The 18,458-nt window shown below is 40.4% G+C and overlaps 1 protein-coding gene across 1 annotated transcript in view; it reads right to left on the reverse strand.

The window, feature by feature from the left end:
• The window catches only part of ANXA7 (annexin A7), a 452,163-nt gene that overhangs the window by 254,077 nt on the left and 179,628 nt on the right, over positions 1 to 18,458 (reverse strand). The window contains exon 6 of the mRNA XM_078643136.1: positions 10,562 to 10,667. Within this exon, the coding sequence (XP_078499262.1) occupies positions 10,562 to 10,667 (106 nt within the window). The remainder of the gene's footprint in view (positions 1 to 10,561; positions 10,668 to 18,458) is intronic.

The following is an 18,458-nucleotide window of genomic DNA, read 5'->3' on the forward strand; positions in this document are numbered from 1 at the left end:
TCCACTCATTAACGAAATAGAAGATGAGGAAAGGACATGAATAAAAGTAGTAAGTGAAACAATACATAGAAAAGAAAGATAGAAAGCTTAAGAGTTTATGAATACTTACCTTGTTATTTCTTATGAAGTAGTTGCAAGAATTGAGTGAGAACAAGAAAGGAAAAAGGCTTCATGTCATAATAACATGCCATAGAAGAGAAGCAAGCCCCAAAGAATATTCTGGTAAGACACTTAAATTCTGAATTAAATATAGTAAAAGGAATTAAGGTTTACAGAGAATAAATGTGATAGTTGAAATTAACTGTTGCAGCCTCGTAAGAAGAAAGAAGAAGAGAAGGCAGAGTTCAAAAGAAGAAATAAGAGCAGTATCTTCTCTCTCCCACTCCCCTTTCCCCCTTGGTACTTACCTGCTAAGGTTATTCAAGAAGACCTGGCAGAAGGGTAACAAGAGGTGAGTTGGTAAAAGGCATCATTCTGCTCCTGTGTGGAATCACGAGAATAACCAGTCCTGACAGAGAGAAGTGCCCAAGTTGGCATTAGCACCCGAATGACTGAAGAATTTGATTAAAAAAATGTAGGGGATATCTTGGGAAACATTCAGAGAAGTTTAGAAGCAGTCAGGGAAGGGAAGAGAATCAAATACTCAGACAAGAAATGATTAGTTTAAAAATGGGTGAGAAGTTCTGGAGCTATTCTGAAAACCTTTACATTTGAGAATCAAATAACCAGTTCTAGTTCCACAAATATGGCCCCCACACAAGTAATCCACTCCTTATCCCCAGTTATTCCCCTTGCACCACCAGAGCAATTTAATGGGGACCCACAAAAAGCTCCAATCTTTTTAACCCAATGTTCCTTGCACTTTATGTGCAGGCCGACAATTTTTCCTGATACGACAGTATGAAAGCGACACGAGACTGTGCATCTTAGTGGAGATGCGGCCTCTTGGTCCATGCCTTTTGTCACCACAGACGATCCCATCCTATACAACCTGGAAGATTTCAAAAAAGAATTTCTTCGAATATTCGATAAAAGAAGAGCGTCCCCAAGCTACGGATAATAAATTGTTAGAATTAAAACAGGGAAATCGAGAATTGGTTAGTTACCTTGCTCAGTTTAACAAGCTGATAGTGGAGACTAGTTGGCCAGAAAACAAGAGAGCTGCAGTTTTCTACAGAGGTCTACGAGACGAGTTAAAAGATGCCCTATCACAAATCCCTAATCACCCTACAGAAATATCAGAGCTAGGGGATTTGGTGTTGGAAATTGATTTTCGACAAACTGAGCGTAAAGGTGAAAAAAGGAGAGAATTTCGACCCAGTGTTCCTCGTTTCGATAGAATGAAAACGGAAACTTCACGAAGTACCGAAGGAACCACTGGACCTGAACCTATACAGATTGGGGCCATTCGCGGACCTTTATCTAGAGAAGAGAAAGAGAAAAGGCGACAGAATAAACTCTGTATGTATTGTGGAGGAAGTGGCCACTATGTTAAGAACTGTCAAAAAAGACCAAAAACGCCAATGAAGGAGAAGGAAAACTTGCAGCACCACCAGTGATGGGAGCTGGACTGGTGGATGCAAGCAACAAGACAACTCCGGTAAATCATCAGTTAGCATATACCTTACAGGTCTCTGCTCCACATTTAACGCTTTCTGTGACGCTAAAATTCAGAAAGGTGGTGTTGACTGAAGTCATGATTATGGTGGAATCCAGTGCTACGGGCAACTTTTGTGACCAAAAATTTGCTAATCACATTGGATTCCTATCCATTCAAAAAAGAGAAGAGCGAACGAGTCAGAGCTGTCGATGGAACAGATTTAACCTCAGGTCCGATTACTAGTCATACCGAACCAGTACATCTGATAACTGTTGAGGGGCATCAAAAGATCATCCAATTTAACCTTATAGATGCTCCACAATTTCAGTTAATCCTCGGTTAACTGAACACAATTGATACATTGGGCTGCCAGAACGATTCAGCTGAATTCAGATTATTGTATCAAACATTGTTTCGAAGAAAAAACACTTCCTTCGATTTTAACGCACTGAATAGCGTTTGATGACACATGCGCAATAAATTCCTATGAACGCTGTTCTTTCACACATGCGCTCGAACTTGAACTCACCGAAAATGAACCAGAACAGCTCCAAACTGTAAACTCCTCGACACTAAGATGCCCGACGATAAGAACCGACACTAGAGACGCCACCTAACTAGCTGTTCGCGACGTTCCTAAAGTTAGGTCCTCTCTGGGGAAAATGCTCGGTTAAGTGCGCCACAGTACGTTAGTGCGCACTTCACCTGAGCCTTGAATCAAAGGGGTGAACAACTAGACCGCTAGACCTCAAGCGTGCTGGCGGACATCTTGGATGCCCAGCGTCGCCAGCACACTCACTAACTCCAGAGATGGCGAGCCTTAGGAACAGTGTCAAGCAGAAAGGGTGGCTACAACAGGGATGCGAGGAGGAAACCTCCTGTGAGCCCTGACAGTGTGTGTCTGGAAGAATTAAAGTTATGTATAATGTGGCGTTGTTGATGTGTAGATTTGTTAGTGGTATAGGACAGGGTGGTGCTTTGTGGAAGAGTGAAGGTGCTAATGCATGGCAAGTAGGGTAGAAGGGTGTATGTGTGTGGGTTGTTGGGTTCTTTAGTGGTTTCCGGGGGGATGTAACACGTCATGTTTTATTGTCCCAGACGTATACCGATTTGCTGCGTTAGCTCAGCTAGAGTCTGTAGGTTGACAATTCAGTCCTGCTACAACCAAACATTTTTTTAATCTTGATGAAATGCATCGGAATAGTGTTTCTTCAATGTATGATAATGAAGCATGTTCGTCCCCCGTTTTGATAACGGACATTTATTGTTCTTCAACTCTTGCTGACCGTGGCCATTTGTTGCCTGGGATTGCTTTTAAATTTGCATCATGTAATGTAGCAGGCCTAGGGACCAAGATGGACAATGTGGAACGCTTTAGTTTCAACAAAGGTTTTGACGCAGCTTATTGCCAAGACACCTGGGCATTGGAAATACAATATATAGATGGTTTTAGCTCATATTGTACAGCTGCTGTAACAGCATACTAAATTAGAGCAAAGAGAGGTTTATTAACCTTGGTTTCTACTTAATTTCCTGAGGAAATTGCCTGGTGATATTCTGTATCATTATCTGATCTGTAGAGCACATGACTACTCAAACGTGGCTTCCCAGCGCTAGTGAAACAGAAGACTTAGAGTAGGAAACTAGAAAAGCTAGACCTTAAGCAGCTGTCAGGACTGGTTATTCTCGTGATTCCACACAGGAGCAGAATAATGCCTTTTCCCAACTCACCTCGTTACCCTTCTGCCAGGTCTTCTTGAATAACCTTAACAGGTAAGTACCATGGGGGGAAGGGGAGTGGGAGAGAGAGAAGAGACTGCCCAAATTTCTTCTTTTGAACTCTGCCTTCTCTTCTTCTTTCTTCTTACGAGGCTGTAACAGTTACATTTCAGCTATCACATTTATTCTCTGTAAACCTTAACTCCTTTAACTATATTTAATTCAGAATTTTAAGTGTCTTACCAGAATATTCTTTGAGGCTTGCTTCTCTTCTATGGTGTGTTATTATGACATGAAGCCTTTTTCCTTTCTTGTTCTCACTGAATTCTTGCAACTACTTCATAAGAGATAACAAGGTAAGTATTCATAAACTCTTAAGCTTTCTATCTTTCTTTTCTATGTATTTTTTCACTTATTGTATTCATGTCCTTTCCTTATCTTCTATTTCATTAATGAGTGGAAGTGTGAGGAACTTAAATGATGAGGACAAATAAATCTTATCATCCAAAAGGGAATGGCCTTTAACAAATTATAATGTAGTTAAACACTTAGTCAGTTTAAACAAAGAGATTTAATACTCTCTAAGTGTCCCACTGTTTTGCCAATTAATCCTCTTTGGCAAATAGAGCTTCCGACATCTTCTAACTACTCTGGTAGAACTATGCCTTATACAGAGCGCAACCGTCAAACTTTGAACACTACCAACGAATCTGCGCACTGATTCTGACACCTTTTCACACATGCGCGATAGAGCATTTATCGAGAGCGCATCTCTTACCAACCTTCACATGAATACTAGTCTATTAAGTAAACTCCTCGTTTATTATAAAGTTCAAACTCAGACTTAATATAATTGCCCTAAAACGTTTCCTTAGTCATCACGCACTGTGTAGGACTCTGTCACACATGCATCAAAGAAATAACCTCGACACTTACTTTAAGATTTCCACTGCAAGCATGCGCATAAAGAAATAATAGAAAAAACACTTCCTTCGATTTTAACACACTGAATAGCGTTTGGTGACACATGCGCAATAAATTCCTATGAACGCTGTTCTTTCACGCATGCGCGCGAACTTGAACTCACCGAAAATTAACCAGAACAGCTCCAAACTGTAAACTCCTCGACACTAAGATGCCCGACGATAAGAACCGACACTAGAGACGCCACCTAACTAGCGGTTTGCGACGTTCCTAAAGGTAGGTCCTCTCTGGGGAAAATGCTCAGTGACGTGCGCCACAGAACGTTAGTGTGCGCTTCACCTAAGCCTTGAATCAAAGGGGTGAACAACTAGAACGCTAGACCTCAAGCGTGTTGGCGGCCATCTTCGATGCCCAGCGTCGCCAGCACACTCGCCAACTCCAGAGATGGCGAGCCTTAGGAACAGTGTCAAGCAGAAAGGGGGCAGATATGGTGGCTACAACAGGGCTGCGAGGAGGAAACCTCCCGTGAGCCCTGACACACACACACTGTTCATACAAACACCAACTTTACCCTTTACTTGCTCCTCTATCTACCAAAAACACACAACAAAACAATCCTCACATTCCACCACACATTACCTCTTCCAGCTCTCAAATCTGTAACACATACACTCATAACACAAACTCTTTTCTAAAACACATCACCATCCCCTTTACCATTCATCTTCCACTCACCAACTATGTTTCACATACAAATCCTCAGAAAATCACTACATCTCCTCTCACTGCTCCACAAAAATACATAACACACACCAGCACAACAAAAAACGCAAACACTATAGCATGATGATTTCCATCACAAACTAAAAAACATACACCCACTCCCAGCCCGACTACACAAATACACATCCTAAACCATCTTTACTCTCTTCCCCCACACCACACTAAACACAAATACACCAACACAACAATTCGCATTCAAACGCCTCTTCTCCACTGCACAATGTAGAGCCTTACAACATGACCCACATGCTGCACTACCTGCAACTCATACAGCTTCCACCCCAAGGAGACACACATGAAATAAACATGCCACTCATCACACCTTTGCATCTCCATGTCTATTACACAACAAGGCTACTCTACAAAAACAACACAGCTCACAAACTCACTCTCAAACACCTTCTCCACCACCTATACACGCAGACCCATCAAAATGCCATTTAAGCCTGCTGAATGAGGAATACGATCTAGAAAAGCAACACGATTGCTATCCTCATGCAGCCAATACCAGCACCAATGACACACCTGCTACAAGTGTCAAAAATATTGCTCACTCTTCTACAGAACAATGTCCCACCATCACCAAATCAGAAACTGCCTACTAGTAAATACTCGATCACTCTAAAAACAAGTTTAACATCAACAACCTACTCACTGACACACAACCGGACTTTCTTAACTGAATCTGGTTGGGAGATTCCATTGTTCCAGTGTTGCATGAAGCCAAACCTCTAGGTTATCAAACTATCACACAAAATCATATAGGCAAAAGAGGAGGTGGACTAGCTGATATATTAAAGTAAACAATACATCTCAATAAAGTGGACGATGTTTCCATACCAGTTTGTGAGGCCTTCTTCGGCAGATGCAACCCTACACCAACTTCCTCCTGTAACATTCTTCTCTACAGACCTCCACCTAGCAATGCAACTTTCCCAGACACATTCCTAGACACGTTTCAAACCTGATAATGCACTATCTATGCATTTTGGGTGACCTCAACTTTTGGTTTGACAAATCCAATATGCCCCATTCAAAACCATCATCACTGGCTTTGATACACTGAGCCTACATCAGGTCGTCCACAAACCCACACACTTTGCTGGACACATCCTAGAAGTCATTTGTGTAAATCCAGAACTAGCTACCTTTCAAACGCTTACTCCAGTCTCATGGTCAGACTACTATTTGCTAGCTTTCCAACATAAAACACCACACCTAAAACCACCTTACATGCGTCCACCTATCAACCATGGAACAAACTCAATCTTGAATACTTAGAAGCATAACTAACATCCAACAAAGACCTAGACACAATAAATTCAGTTCAAAAACGATATGAGTGGCTACAGGAAGCTTTTGATACCCTAATACCACTCAGAACAACAAAACAGGATAAAAGAAATCAGGCACCTTGGAGAAATTCAGAACTAAGAGATAAAACAGCAAATTAGAAAGCTGCAACACATCTGGCTCAAAACGAAGACAAACTTCACCTACAGAAACTAAAAAAAGACAAAGCTAAAAAAAGGTACTATTCAGACAGAATTCAAAATGCTAAACTTTTACAAAATTCTCTCAGAATTTCGAAAACCTAAATGCAAAGAAATAACTCATCTTATTACTCAAGAATTCACAGACAAACTGGCAAATCATTACACAACCAAAGCAGGCATGCTGGACTCCAATTTAAAACAAAAGAAAACCATTAGCACCAAACCATTTCCGAAAATACCCTCCAAGAGTAGACTAACCCAGTCTCTCTATTCCTTCAAACAAATATCAAAGGGAATGTAATGATTCGGCGAAAACAATCAGGCCTGCTGGCAGTCCTTCTGACCCTCGTCCACCACAAAGATTCATGAACATTCTAATAGCTACCTCTGCTGCCACATCAGTAAGAAGAATCACCAATAATTGTTTAACTACTGGAATCTTTCGAGAAAACCTAAAAAAGAAATACTTCCACCAATTATTAAAGAAAAATAACCTGGATCCAATTGAACCCGACAATCGTAGAGATTACAAAGGGACCATTTTTGGGCAAACTTATAGAAAGAGCAACATTCGCCCAGATGTCACAATTCATTGAAGAAAACGCCATACTCTGACGGCCAGACAGGATTCCAGATAGGATTCCTTCCAGGAAGAGGCACAGAATCTGCCCTCCTCTCCATCTAGAATGATAAACACAGTAGACCACAACGGGGTTTCTGCACTACTTCTTTTGCACATCTCAGCTGCCTTTGACACAGTTGACCATAACACTCTAATCCAAAGATTCTACAAAGATGGCATAGAGGGTACTGCCCTCGACTGGATCACATCCTACCTTCAAAACAGCACAAATTTCTCCCATTTCCACTTTTCTTACCCAAACCGTACTTCACAAAATCAGGGGACCCTCAAGGTTCTATCACCTTACCCATGGTTTTCAAAATCTACATGAAGTAATTACCGGTGAATAATCAATGAATTTCAGCTCACATGCTATAACCATGCAGATGACACACAAATACTCCTAAAAATTTAAAGCCCCAAAAACACTGGAAACTCACAAATCTTCAGTTGCCTCAGAGCTGTTGATCAGTGGATGACATGGAGCCATCTCAAATAGAATGCTTCCAAAACGGATATACTCACGTGGCAACTGGAAATATTATGACCCACTTTGCGCCTGGCCTGACGATCTAAGACCACCTCCTAAAATATCTAAGGAAGTAAGAAACCTTGGAATTACTATGGACTCCAAGTTATCAATGAATGCCCAAGTGGCCAAACTCAAGCTTCATTACTATGAAAACTCCATAAGGCATCTTCCCCACCTGGGATTTCCACACAAGGTCAAAGCACTATCTTTCTTCTACAATCTAAACTTGATTACACCAATTGCCTCTACCATGGATCATCTTTATCAACTATGAAAAGACTACAACGAATTCAGAACACAGTTGCCAGACTACTCCTACATTTAAAGCCACAAGCCCACATCTCCCCTGCCTTAATGGCCCTACATTGGTTACTGGTTCCCAAAAGATCCACATTTAAGCTGCTTTTTATCACCCACAAAGCAATACATGGAACAGGACAGCTTTTAATCAGGAATAAAATCGCCAAATAAATTCAACAAAGGAACCTCTGCTCCAGATTGGCACCTCGCCTCAAACTTCCACTATACAAGAAAAAAACTTAAGTGGCACATCGTTCTCTGTTCAATCAGCAAAACTATGGAATTCTTTACCCCCAAACATAAGATATACAGATAACCATCTTATCTTCAGAAGACTACTTAAGAGTTGGCTCTTTCCTACATAACCACCATACTCAAACACAAATGTACAGCATACACCCCATATAAACATTTCATTTGATTATATGCATCTAGTTATGTGTATTTCTTGATATAAATATGTATATTATGTACTTCTGTATCTATATATTTATTACTTGACTCCTAATGTAAAAAGAAACAGACTCTCTCCAATGCACCACTCTATATTTTACCCTATACCTCTCTCAGTACATCATGTACCTCCACTCTCTAACTCATCCTAAACCTTATTCTACTACTATGTGTTCCAAAATAACCCTTTGCAGACTTCTCCCTCTTCTATCCCCCCTTGGATCACCCCAAAACTCATTTGAATACTATGATCTCCCAAACAACCGTTCTAAATTCTTTCCTTTCCTTCCTTTGACTCATGCAAAAACTATTTTTACTCCTGTGATCTCCCTAATCTATTTCTAGAGATTCTTCCCTTCTCTCCTTATACTCATCCCAAACCTCATCTTCCTACTATGATCTCCCAATAAACACTTTGGGGAGTCTTCCCTCTTCTATCCCCCGCATTATCCCTTTCAATCATAACAGACTCACATGTCCAACGCTCAAATTAACTCAGATTTCACTACACAAATCCACCATTAACCCTTTTTGGGTTCTGGAGTAGAGTGCTACTCACCGAAACGCACTTGGACGTCTCGTCCGGGGTCGTAAGCGCTATATAAATACAATTACAATTGTCAGGTCTCATCACTTGTGATCTAGGATAATAAAAATCCAATGGAGGTGCCTCAAATCTTGCTATAACCCTGGTTTAGGAAGGCGAACATGAATAATAGATCATGAACAACAAATTAATTAAAAAAACTGATCACAATACAGTCATTAGTAGGAGGTTTCAGCATATTCCCTACCCATGGAATCCGGCTCACCATGGTTATCTATTTATGCAGCACCTTACTGACACTGGTTCTCCCTTTCAACCAGTGGACAACCTTGTTAACCAATCGATCATGTCTCTCAGGTTGGTCTGGCCTAAATGGAGGAAGCCCTTTCAAGAACATAATAAATTGAGTTGCTTTAGGTCTCAAATGTAATACTGAAGATTTCTCAGCATTGTAGTCATGTTTTTACAAAGAAGTCATGATTATGTAGCAGCACACATTAGCTATCACATAATCCTGGTTTCCTTGCACACTTGCACATGGATATCTCTGAAATGAGGGACTCTGCCCTTTTCCACTTTTAAGTAGCCCACAACACTACCACCTCCCTGCCTGCCCTGCTCATTATGCATACTTTTTTTTAAACATATGTTTATTGGCATTTATCAAAATCACGGTAAGCCAGTTACATCTATTACTGAAGTATGACATTCTGATGGTACGAAACACTGTTTTGAAATACAATCAGTATCTTTACATTATAGGTAAACACATTAGTAGCTACATATGACTCATGACTCTTGGCTACTCAAACTGTCACCACTGCAAGAATTTCCAGGACACTGACTGTGTACAAGCTATTCCTTCAATAGATCGTATGCATTTATCAGTGTTGGAATATTTATAAACAGGTTATGTTCTGGACCATCTCAGATAGGGGTTCCAACAGGGAGGTCTCCCTTCTAATGCTTTGAAAACAAAACCAAAAACAAACATGCGCTGGGTGGTGTGTTATCTACCGGATCTGTAAAAAAACTCAATTTAAAGGACTGTTTAATTGGTCTAGTGATGACGGGTTTGAGGGGGGGGGTCGTTTCAGGTAGCAACTACCTCTCGCATTCTTCTCATTATGCATATATATGTTGAAAACAATGATTGGTGAAGTGTGGAAATAATGTTGGTAACTGTACAATTTTGATTATGCTCGATGACTATCTTGAATAAAGTTAGAAATATATGTTGAACAGCCTGCCTAGGATGGAACAGGCACAATGCATGGAAACAGGGTGCTTAACATGCCCAAACTAGAGGGGACATGCTTCACACAGAAAAATGTGTATTCTTTCTTCTATATGCTCGCTTTGAATAGCGCAATTCGCTGTTGCTAAATCGTTAGTCTGGAAAGACTGGCCAGATTGGCCAGATTAACAACTCTTCAAAAGGTTCGTATTCATTTCACAAGCAACTCCAATTATGAATAAAAAGTGAGTGTCATAGATCTACATGGCTAAAGTCCTCAACTTTTGAAACTCTAGAACATTTTTGATTATCATTTGTACAACTGGTCCAATATAAACATATGCTTACCAAATCCCTTCATTGCTTTACGGAGAATCTCTGCATCTCGCAATGCATCAAAATTTGCAGCGGGTCTGATTGTACCTTGAGTTGCTGACATTGCTGAAGGTAAAGGCTACAACATAGATTTACATGTCAATAGGTCTGTTAAATAAAACACCATATTATCGATTGCACTACTCAATATGCATGAAAGTTCATTCAGTTAACATGCCTTATGCAGAAATTAATATAATTTTCGAAACTCGTGTTCAAATTCTAAGGGGTTAATTCAATCTTTCAGAATTTGTAAGTCAAGAATGCGAGAAGCCTGAACACAAGTAACATTTTTTCCGTTTCAAATTTATTACTATTTTAACACTAAAGCACAGCACGAGCATAGTTTTGTATCTAAAGCTTACACCAACAGCCGGTCTCAGTTTAAAGAAATTGAAGGTCATTTTAGTACCTTGAAGGTATGTGAGGAGCGAAAAGAAAATGAACATATACCACTGACTACTACTGTTAACAAGCATTGGCATAGCCAATAGGTCTCGCTTGTGGGACCTTATAAGTATTTAGTTTTGCAGCACAATATCCTTGGTGCAACAACATCAGCTGTTGCACGGCTAAACCTTGTACCTTATAAGTATTTAGGCATGCAACAGTTGATGTTGTTGCACTAATGATATTGTGCTGCATAACTAAATACTTATAAGGTCCCACAAGCGAGACCTATTGGCAATGCCAATGCTTGTTAGAGGGGCAGGCATTTGAATTAATTACTTTTTGAATGTGAAGAGAAACGGAGCAAGTTGGTGAATTGGGGGTTCAAAGATGGTGGGACACTAGAAAGGTAAGGGAAAAGAGACAGTCCTGCAAGTAGTTAAAAGTAAGTTACACCCCACTTATGAATAACATTTGCTGAAAAGAGAAGCCAACTATCTGAGATTCGTGGCAAATGAGGACACTTGATATGATTACCATTTTAGTAAACATGGTGCTTGCTTACTTACGCATCAGGTAAATCGCTGGTGGCACTAGAATTGATCACATGTAGAACAGCCGAGCTGAACTTCACAAAGTATCTTGTATAACTCGTGGATAAGTTCACTGAAATAAGAGCGAGACATGCGTGCAGCCCGGCCTGTTAAGCAAGATGCACCCTTTGAAGTCACAGCCTGCGGCCGTGAATAAGTGAGGGCGGGGGGCGGGGCAGCGGAAGCCTTTGATGAAGCAAGAGCGAGACATGCGTGCAGCCCGGCCTGTTAAGCAAGATGCACCCTTTGAAGTCATAAGTGAGGGTGGGGGGCGGGGCAGCGGAAGCCTTTGATGAGGCAAATGCTGCTGGCAAAGCTGGCTGGGAAGGGGGAAAGTTTATGGCCCAAAAGCGCGTGCCTGTGGCCACGTGAACTCTATGAAAAACGCACGAAAAAAGCGGTGGTTTCACGAGAATTTCGAGCACTTGAATTCTCGCCATTTCCCATTCCTTCGGAATGGAAAAGGCGAGACCTAAAAAGGCACCAGGGAGTGTGGATGAGTTTATTCTTAAGTTAACCTAAGACAACATTTCCATACTACAGACACCGGAGACTGCAAACTGTTTAGAACTTGTTGAACACCAGCACTGTTTTTCTAGCATAAGTACGTATATACCTTATTTTCTCAATTAATAATCTTCATGCCTTAGTCTAAGAGAAGAAAAGATGTGTCTGATGAGAGGAGAAAGTCAACCCCCCTAGGTCACAGAATCTACTGGAGAGCTAGTTGAAGAGGGAGACAGGTCAAGCGTTCCAAGGTATAAGCAATGGGATCTCTCCTTGTGCAAAGATCATTTTACTTTCAGCAAGGAATGGAAGCAATTGTTAAAAAGCCTCCAAAACTATAGGGATGTGGCCAGTCTGTAGTATCAATTTGAAATTGGTTCTACTGTGTGGAACCAACCTGCATTTATGTGGAACACATTCCCACAAGGACTGGGTTCTAGTTTGTAAATCCTGGAGTAAATCTAAAAACTGCAGTTCCCTATCCTTGGTGGAGGGAGAGAAGGTTTTAGGGACAGATTATTCCTGGGCACACTTTAAACACAACCACTGGAGCTACACTGCTCACAAGTCCATGCAAACTGGTCCCTCTCTGCACAGTACATGTGCTGCTGACCCAGCAGCTGTCCTGACTTGTTGCAGGGATTCTGCACATACACAGAAATATGCGTAGGAATATGGGACCTCTTTGTATAGGGGATAAGCCTTCCCACCACCTTAGTGCCCACAAACCCAGGACCTATGGTGTCTCACTCGCTCTCCTACGCACTCCTGAAGCAGCAAATGAATAGACACCCCAGAAAACAACACTCCCGGATCTCTCAGGAATCTCGGTAACAAGGCACACCTTTTCGCTCACACTCTCGTACCTGTCCACAATAAGAACGACTGAAACCCGAATATAGTTTAAAATGTTTATTTGAACTATTGTGCTCTAAAATGCAGTATACGAGCCACAACCAGCAGAAAAATGCATCGAACTAATATAGTTAGCTTTGCAGCATGGCCATATATCCTAAAGGGGGATGTCATCATTTAAAGATAGTGGATAGAAGACTATAAGGCCTAACCACCCTCCCCTTGGTAAGAAGTATTTTTATATAATAGATCTCCCGGCTTTGTCAGCAGACCCCAAACCTTAATGCCTAGATGGTATATCTGCATCATAGGAACCACATTGCTCTTCTCCCTGGAAAGCTCCCTCTCCAAGTGTTTGTTACCTAAACATGCATCGCCATAATATCAAAGTACGAGTTTCCATCAATAGCTAGGTTAGCATGTTTTGTCTAGGTGCTAGGGACTGACCAGAACAGAACAACAAGAGGCATTGTTGATCGACCTTGCTCACAGTGTTCAGACTAAACTCCAGGAACAGGCAGAGAACTAACAAAGCAGACGGGTTTCATGTGAATGGAATAAACAGTGTGTTGCAAAAATAAAGCCATGTAGTAACGTGCGCAAAAGCAGCACCATGGCTGCTGGGCTCATGGTAACTTAGCGATGTTGACAATGTCCCTATGGGCTAAGTGACCGACTCTGCATGTACTTGCAAATGCAAGTACGAGCAAAGACCTCTGCCGTGAAGAAGCCTCCATCAGATACCTGAAGCTGCCAATGATTTCCAACATGTTAAAGACGAGGAAGATCAATAGAAGCAGTAACATTTACACAGCCTATTTCATACACAATGTTTTTAGAGACTTCTTAACATTTTAAATGCCAATTTGTAAACAAATGAAATAACTGTTTGGTTTTTGGCTAAGTAAAAGTTAGGAAAGATGCTCATTAATAGCCAATCCTACTCACCTTGAAGAGGTAGTATAGAAGCCCAGCACAAAAGCTAAGATTATGACTATAAAAGAAAGGTGTTATCTACTTCCACCATAATCTTTTTTCTGGCATTCACCACAGGCTTTGTCAGTTAGAACGGCATTTAAACAGCACAACTCAAGTTATCATTAATTGGATTTGTGTGTCTCACACAAAAATGCATGATACAAACCATGGAAATTACTGTCCATCCAAAGGTAGGTATCAAGTATTAAGCACAAACCGGTGTGCAAGATCAGATTGAATTAAATCAATCAATCAGGGGTTATAAAGCGTGCTACTCACCCGTGAGGGTCTCAAGGCACGGGGGTGCTATAGGGGGTCTGGGTGCAGGTCCGGATCAGTCGAAGAGCCAGGTCTTGAACCCCAAGCCTTGCACCCCTGATGGATTGCTATACAGGTAACTATCAAACAATTGTGTCTCAATTTAGACACTCTGCTTAAGCCCCACTTGCATGGCATGGTACTAATAGCCCCACTGGCAAACATGGGCACTCACATATTAAATGGTAGACAGATCCATTGTAAAACAAATTTGGGCAGTCCACTTACAAGGCTACACAACAGTGGTCCAAGGCATTAAAGTATGGCAACTGTTGTACAAATAATTGGATGTCGTTCCAACCTTGGTGCCCCTTAGGTTAAACACAGGACCACTGTAGGACCTCACTCCAACCCATATTTCAAACAGATTGATCCACCAACTGTGGTTAAATCTGTTCAAATCAGACTACATTGTGTGGTATTCGGAGATCCTATTGTATATCATATGCATATTCTTCATACCTGGAAACCACTATTGTAGGCACTGATATGTTGTTCTGATGCAAGGACTCCAAAGTGGCATTCAATCAAGCAATAAAAATGTTATTCAGCTTAATACTGCCATAAAAGCAACACCATACAATGTTTATCAATATAAAAACACTTCATCTGTAATAAATACATTTCCTTCATAATCTTAAATAGCAGCAACAGTCACCATAACCCAAGCCTATATAATCAGAGTGAACTATATCTCTTTCCTGAATTACAATACCCCTGCACCAGGTTGATCTCAAATACGGGAATTCAATTTAAAAAGCAGACACTCATTTCTAAATACATTATACATTTTATTTGTTTCCATTTTCATTTCAAGACATCATTTACCTATTGCAGTATATTGTACTACTAAAATACATTTTATAAAAACAGCCTAACACAAAGAGGGATAACTAAAAATCTAAACCGCTGATGAGCATTTCCTAATCTTCCTGACCTTCCCTAACACGTTTGCTACAGAATTGCAGATAAAAGGGGAATACAATTGTTTTAGCTACACAACGTTGGTCTACATTGTTTAAAATTTAAAACGAGTCAGCTCAGGTATAATCATCATCATAACTTTATTCGACAATTAAGTCATAAAAACATTTCATAAAACATTCAATATTTACAAGTAAAAGCGGTAAGATAAATACCAAAGTGCATTTATATAAATATATTAAAAATATGATTAAACGTCCACAAGACAACTGCCGAATATGATCATTACATAAACACAAGTCTATAATTTTAAAATCGAACAATTTCTCCTTTGTTATTCGATAATCCATTCAGTTTAGGCTAATCTGGGGCGGTAAAGAAATGGCATCATTACCTATGCAAAACTACTGCTTGGAGTGAATAACCCAAACCCATTTCAAAAACTTGGCTACAGCTATAGCAATTGGGGGACTTGGGCCTGTGGCTAAGATTCTCAGGGCCCTCCCTATATCTGCGTGTTCCAATTAATCGGCATATAGGTGTCACCCACTTTTTTCGAGGTGCAGCATAACTCGGACAAAAAAACAAGATATGGCTTTCAGATTCTTGCTGGTCCCTGCACCACGGGCATTTATCGTCATCAGTTGTTCCTGCCCATTGTTCTGTAAACACCTTTATCGGGAGAGTACCTATCCTGAATTGAAAATAAATCTTACGATCAATCGGGTTCTCTATAGCATCCCAGTATGGTTCCATCATTGGTCGAGCTTTGAATTCAAGAAATCTACCTGTAAGATGAGAGGAGAGACCTTTTGCGAATGTTGTTGTAATAGTCATCTCCCAGTAGCTGGCTTTCAAAAGCTTCTTAGAGGGAAATACTGCATTTGCGGGGTCATCCCACAGTTCCCTCATTCCCAATCTTACTAACAGGGATTTACTTTCCTTCAGCCAAATTATTTTTTGGAAGGAGTCTATTTCAATAATATCTTTTAGACCCTGAGTATAATAAACCTGCTCCTTAGTTTTGTGTAAATACCTCAAAAGTAGCGCAGATTTGTTCCGAAAGGTTATCAAATGGGCTGGGCGATAAGAGCCGTCATGGGATGTTATTATCAATAATAGCAAATAAACAACGTTTAAACAAAATCTAGTCAATTAAAATCTATGCTGCACATTCGAGACCATGGTTATAGAAGGTTGAGGGCTAGGCTTGGTTAACAGAAGGGCATGCGCTGCAATGATACTTTTTTTTTTACATTCTTTTCTCGCCCTACCTTCTGCTCTGAAATCAATTAGCGTTGAGTTTTACTCAGACCTTCCACGGATTTCGGATCATAAAAATATTTGGAAATACCAATATTCTCACACGATTTCTTGATACAATTCAACCATGGGATCTGTTCGACTCCCTCCAGAGTTACCATAGCAAAGAGGGAGGCAGAGGTAGAGGCTCGGTTTATCCTCCTATTAGTTACGTAGTAAAACAAAATTCGAGTATTTCTAAGAAAACCTGCCCTTAGGGATTTAGATCGCATACAACAAGAGTTCGTCGTGATCACTTGTCTAGGACAAAAAAAGTTTTTTTCTTGAGAACCCACCAGAGTTGCTGCACGGTATACATACGGTACTAGTAATTGATCCATATGGTTCTAATTATTAATTCGTATCTGTAATTAGAAAAAGATACATTAAAAACACCGACCTGTCAGCCAAGCTGGCAAGCCACATATGCTTAGTTATGCATGCAACTTATGAATATATATATATATATATATATATATATATATATATATATAAAGTCAAATATTTCTTTGTGGTCCCTCGAAGAAAACACACGAACTCTTCAATCTCCCAATATATATATATATATATATATATATATATATATATATATATATATATATATATATATATATATATATATATAAATAAATAAATATATATTCCATCCCTTCCTGCTTCTCCAGGCACGGCACGCAGGACACAAGGACCACCACACAGCTTATCCAGTACACAAGGTCAGTTTATTATCACTTTTTGTTTCCCTCTGGCCTGACGCGTTTCGGGTATGGACTACCCTTGATCACAACGTGGAAAAGGAGGTAGGGTAGAGTCTCCCTGATCTATATAAAAATATATATATATAAATCTCGCACCCATAGGTGGTGGGTGCTCATATGGTCTATCTTGTGTGCTATCATAGTGTGTCATAGACATGCCACACACTGTAATGGGAGAAAAACTCATAAAATGACACGTGTGAGACAAGACACCACGTGACAGTGCAACATAAAACATAGAATAAGCAATCCCTGTGACGTACTCCGGATAATGCTCTATTATTGCATCATGGCCAATGCCAGGGTTAGAGGGGCTTGTAGTCACAAACTAGAAATGGGGAAAAAAATAAATATATCACAGGTCATCTGATGTTGCTACTCAGGTTAAGGTACCCCTGGCATTGACCATGATGCAATAATATAGCATTATCAGACGTACGTCACAGGGACTACTTATTCGCACCTACGGGTGCGATATATATTCATAAGTTGCATGCATAACTAAGCATACGTGGCCTGCCTCCTTGGCTGACAGGTCTGTGTTTTTAAAGTATCTTTTTCTAGTTACAGACACAGATTAATAAATAGAACCATACGGATTACTAGCACCGTATGTATATAGCGCACCGTATGTATATAGTGCATGCTTATTTAATCGGCATATTTGACATCTTCAACATAGGATTCACTAGGAGTGGTACACACGGTGCTGGTCCCCGTGGAGTCGTGATGAAGAGCTTTTAGGGGAACAGCTCGAAACATGTTGACACAAACATATTACTGAGACAACCAGACTCATTAAATTCAAGTTCTCTCAGTAACAATCCTGGATTTTGAACCATACCAACTAGGAGCGGGAATTAAAGAGTGGTCTACTAGTTATGTATTTTAAAATTTTCCACCCACTGCACATCACTACACTATACATAGCCTACAATAAAGTGTTCCTACGTATCTCACAAGTCACAGCACTCCTCAATCCGTAGAGGATTGAGAGGAACCCCAATAATGAAGCATGCCACCTAGGGGCAACCCTGGTGGGTGAGGGGTCTCTAGAAAAAATTGTTTTTTCTAGACAAGTGATCACAACGAACTCTTGTTGGACTACCTCCAGAAACAGACAATCACTAAACATCATTCTGTTCATTGTTGCTGCCGGCTTCGACCAGACAGAATGCCAAAGTAAAAAAAGGTGGCAAATGAATTCAGTCCTCAATATATGGAATACCCAATTCCTCATGACAT

The sequence above is a fragment of the Lissotriton helveticus genome, chromosome 5_1, assembly GCF_964261635.1.
Source record: "Lissotriton helveticus chromosome 5_1, aLisHel1.1, whole genome shotgun sequence".
Classification (NCBI taxonomy): Eukaryota; Metazoa; Chordata; class Amphibia; order Caudata; family Salamandridae; genus Lissotriton; species Lissotriton helveticus.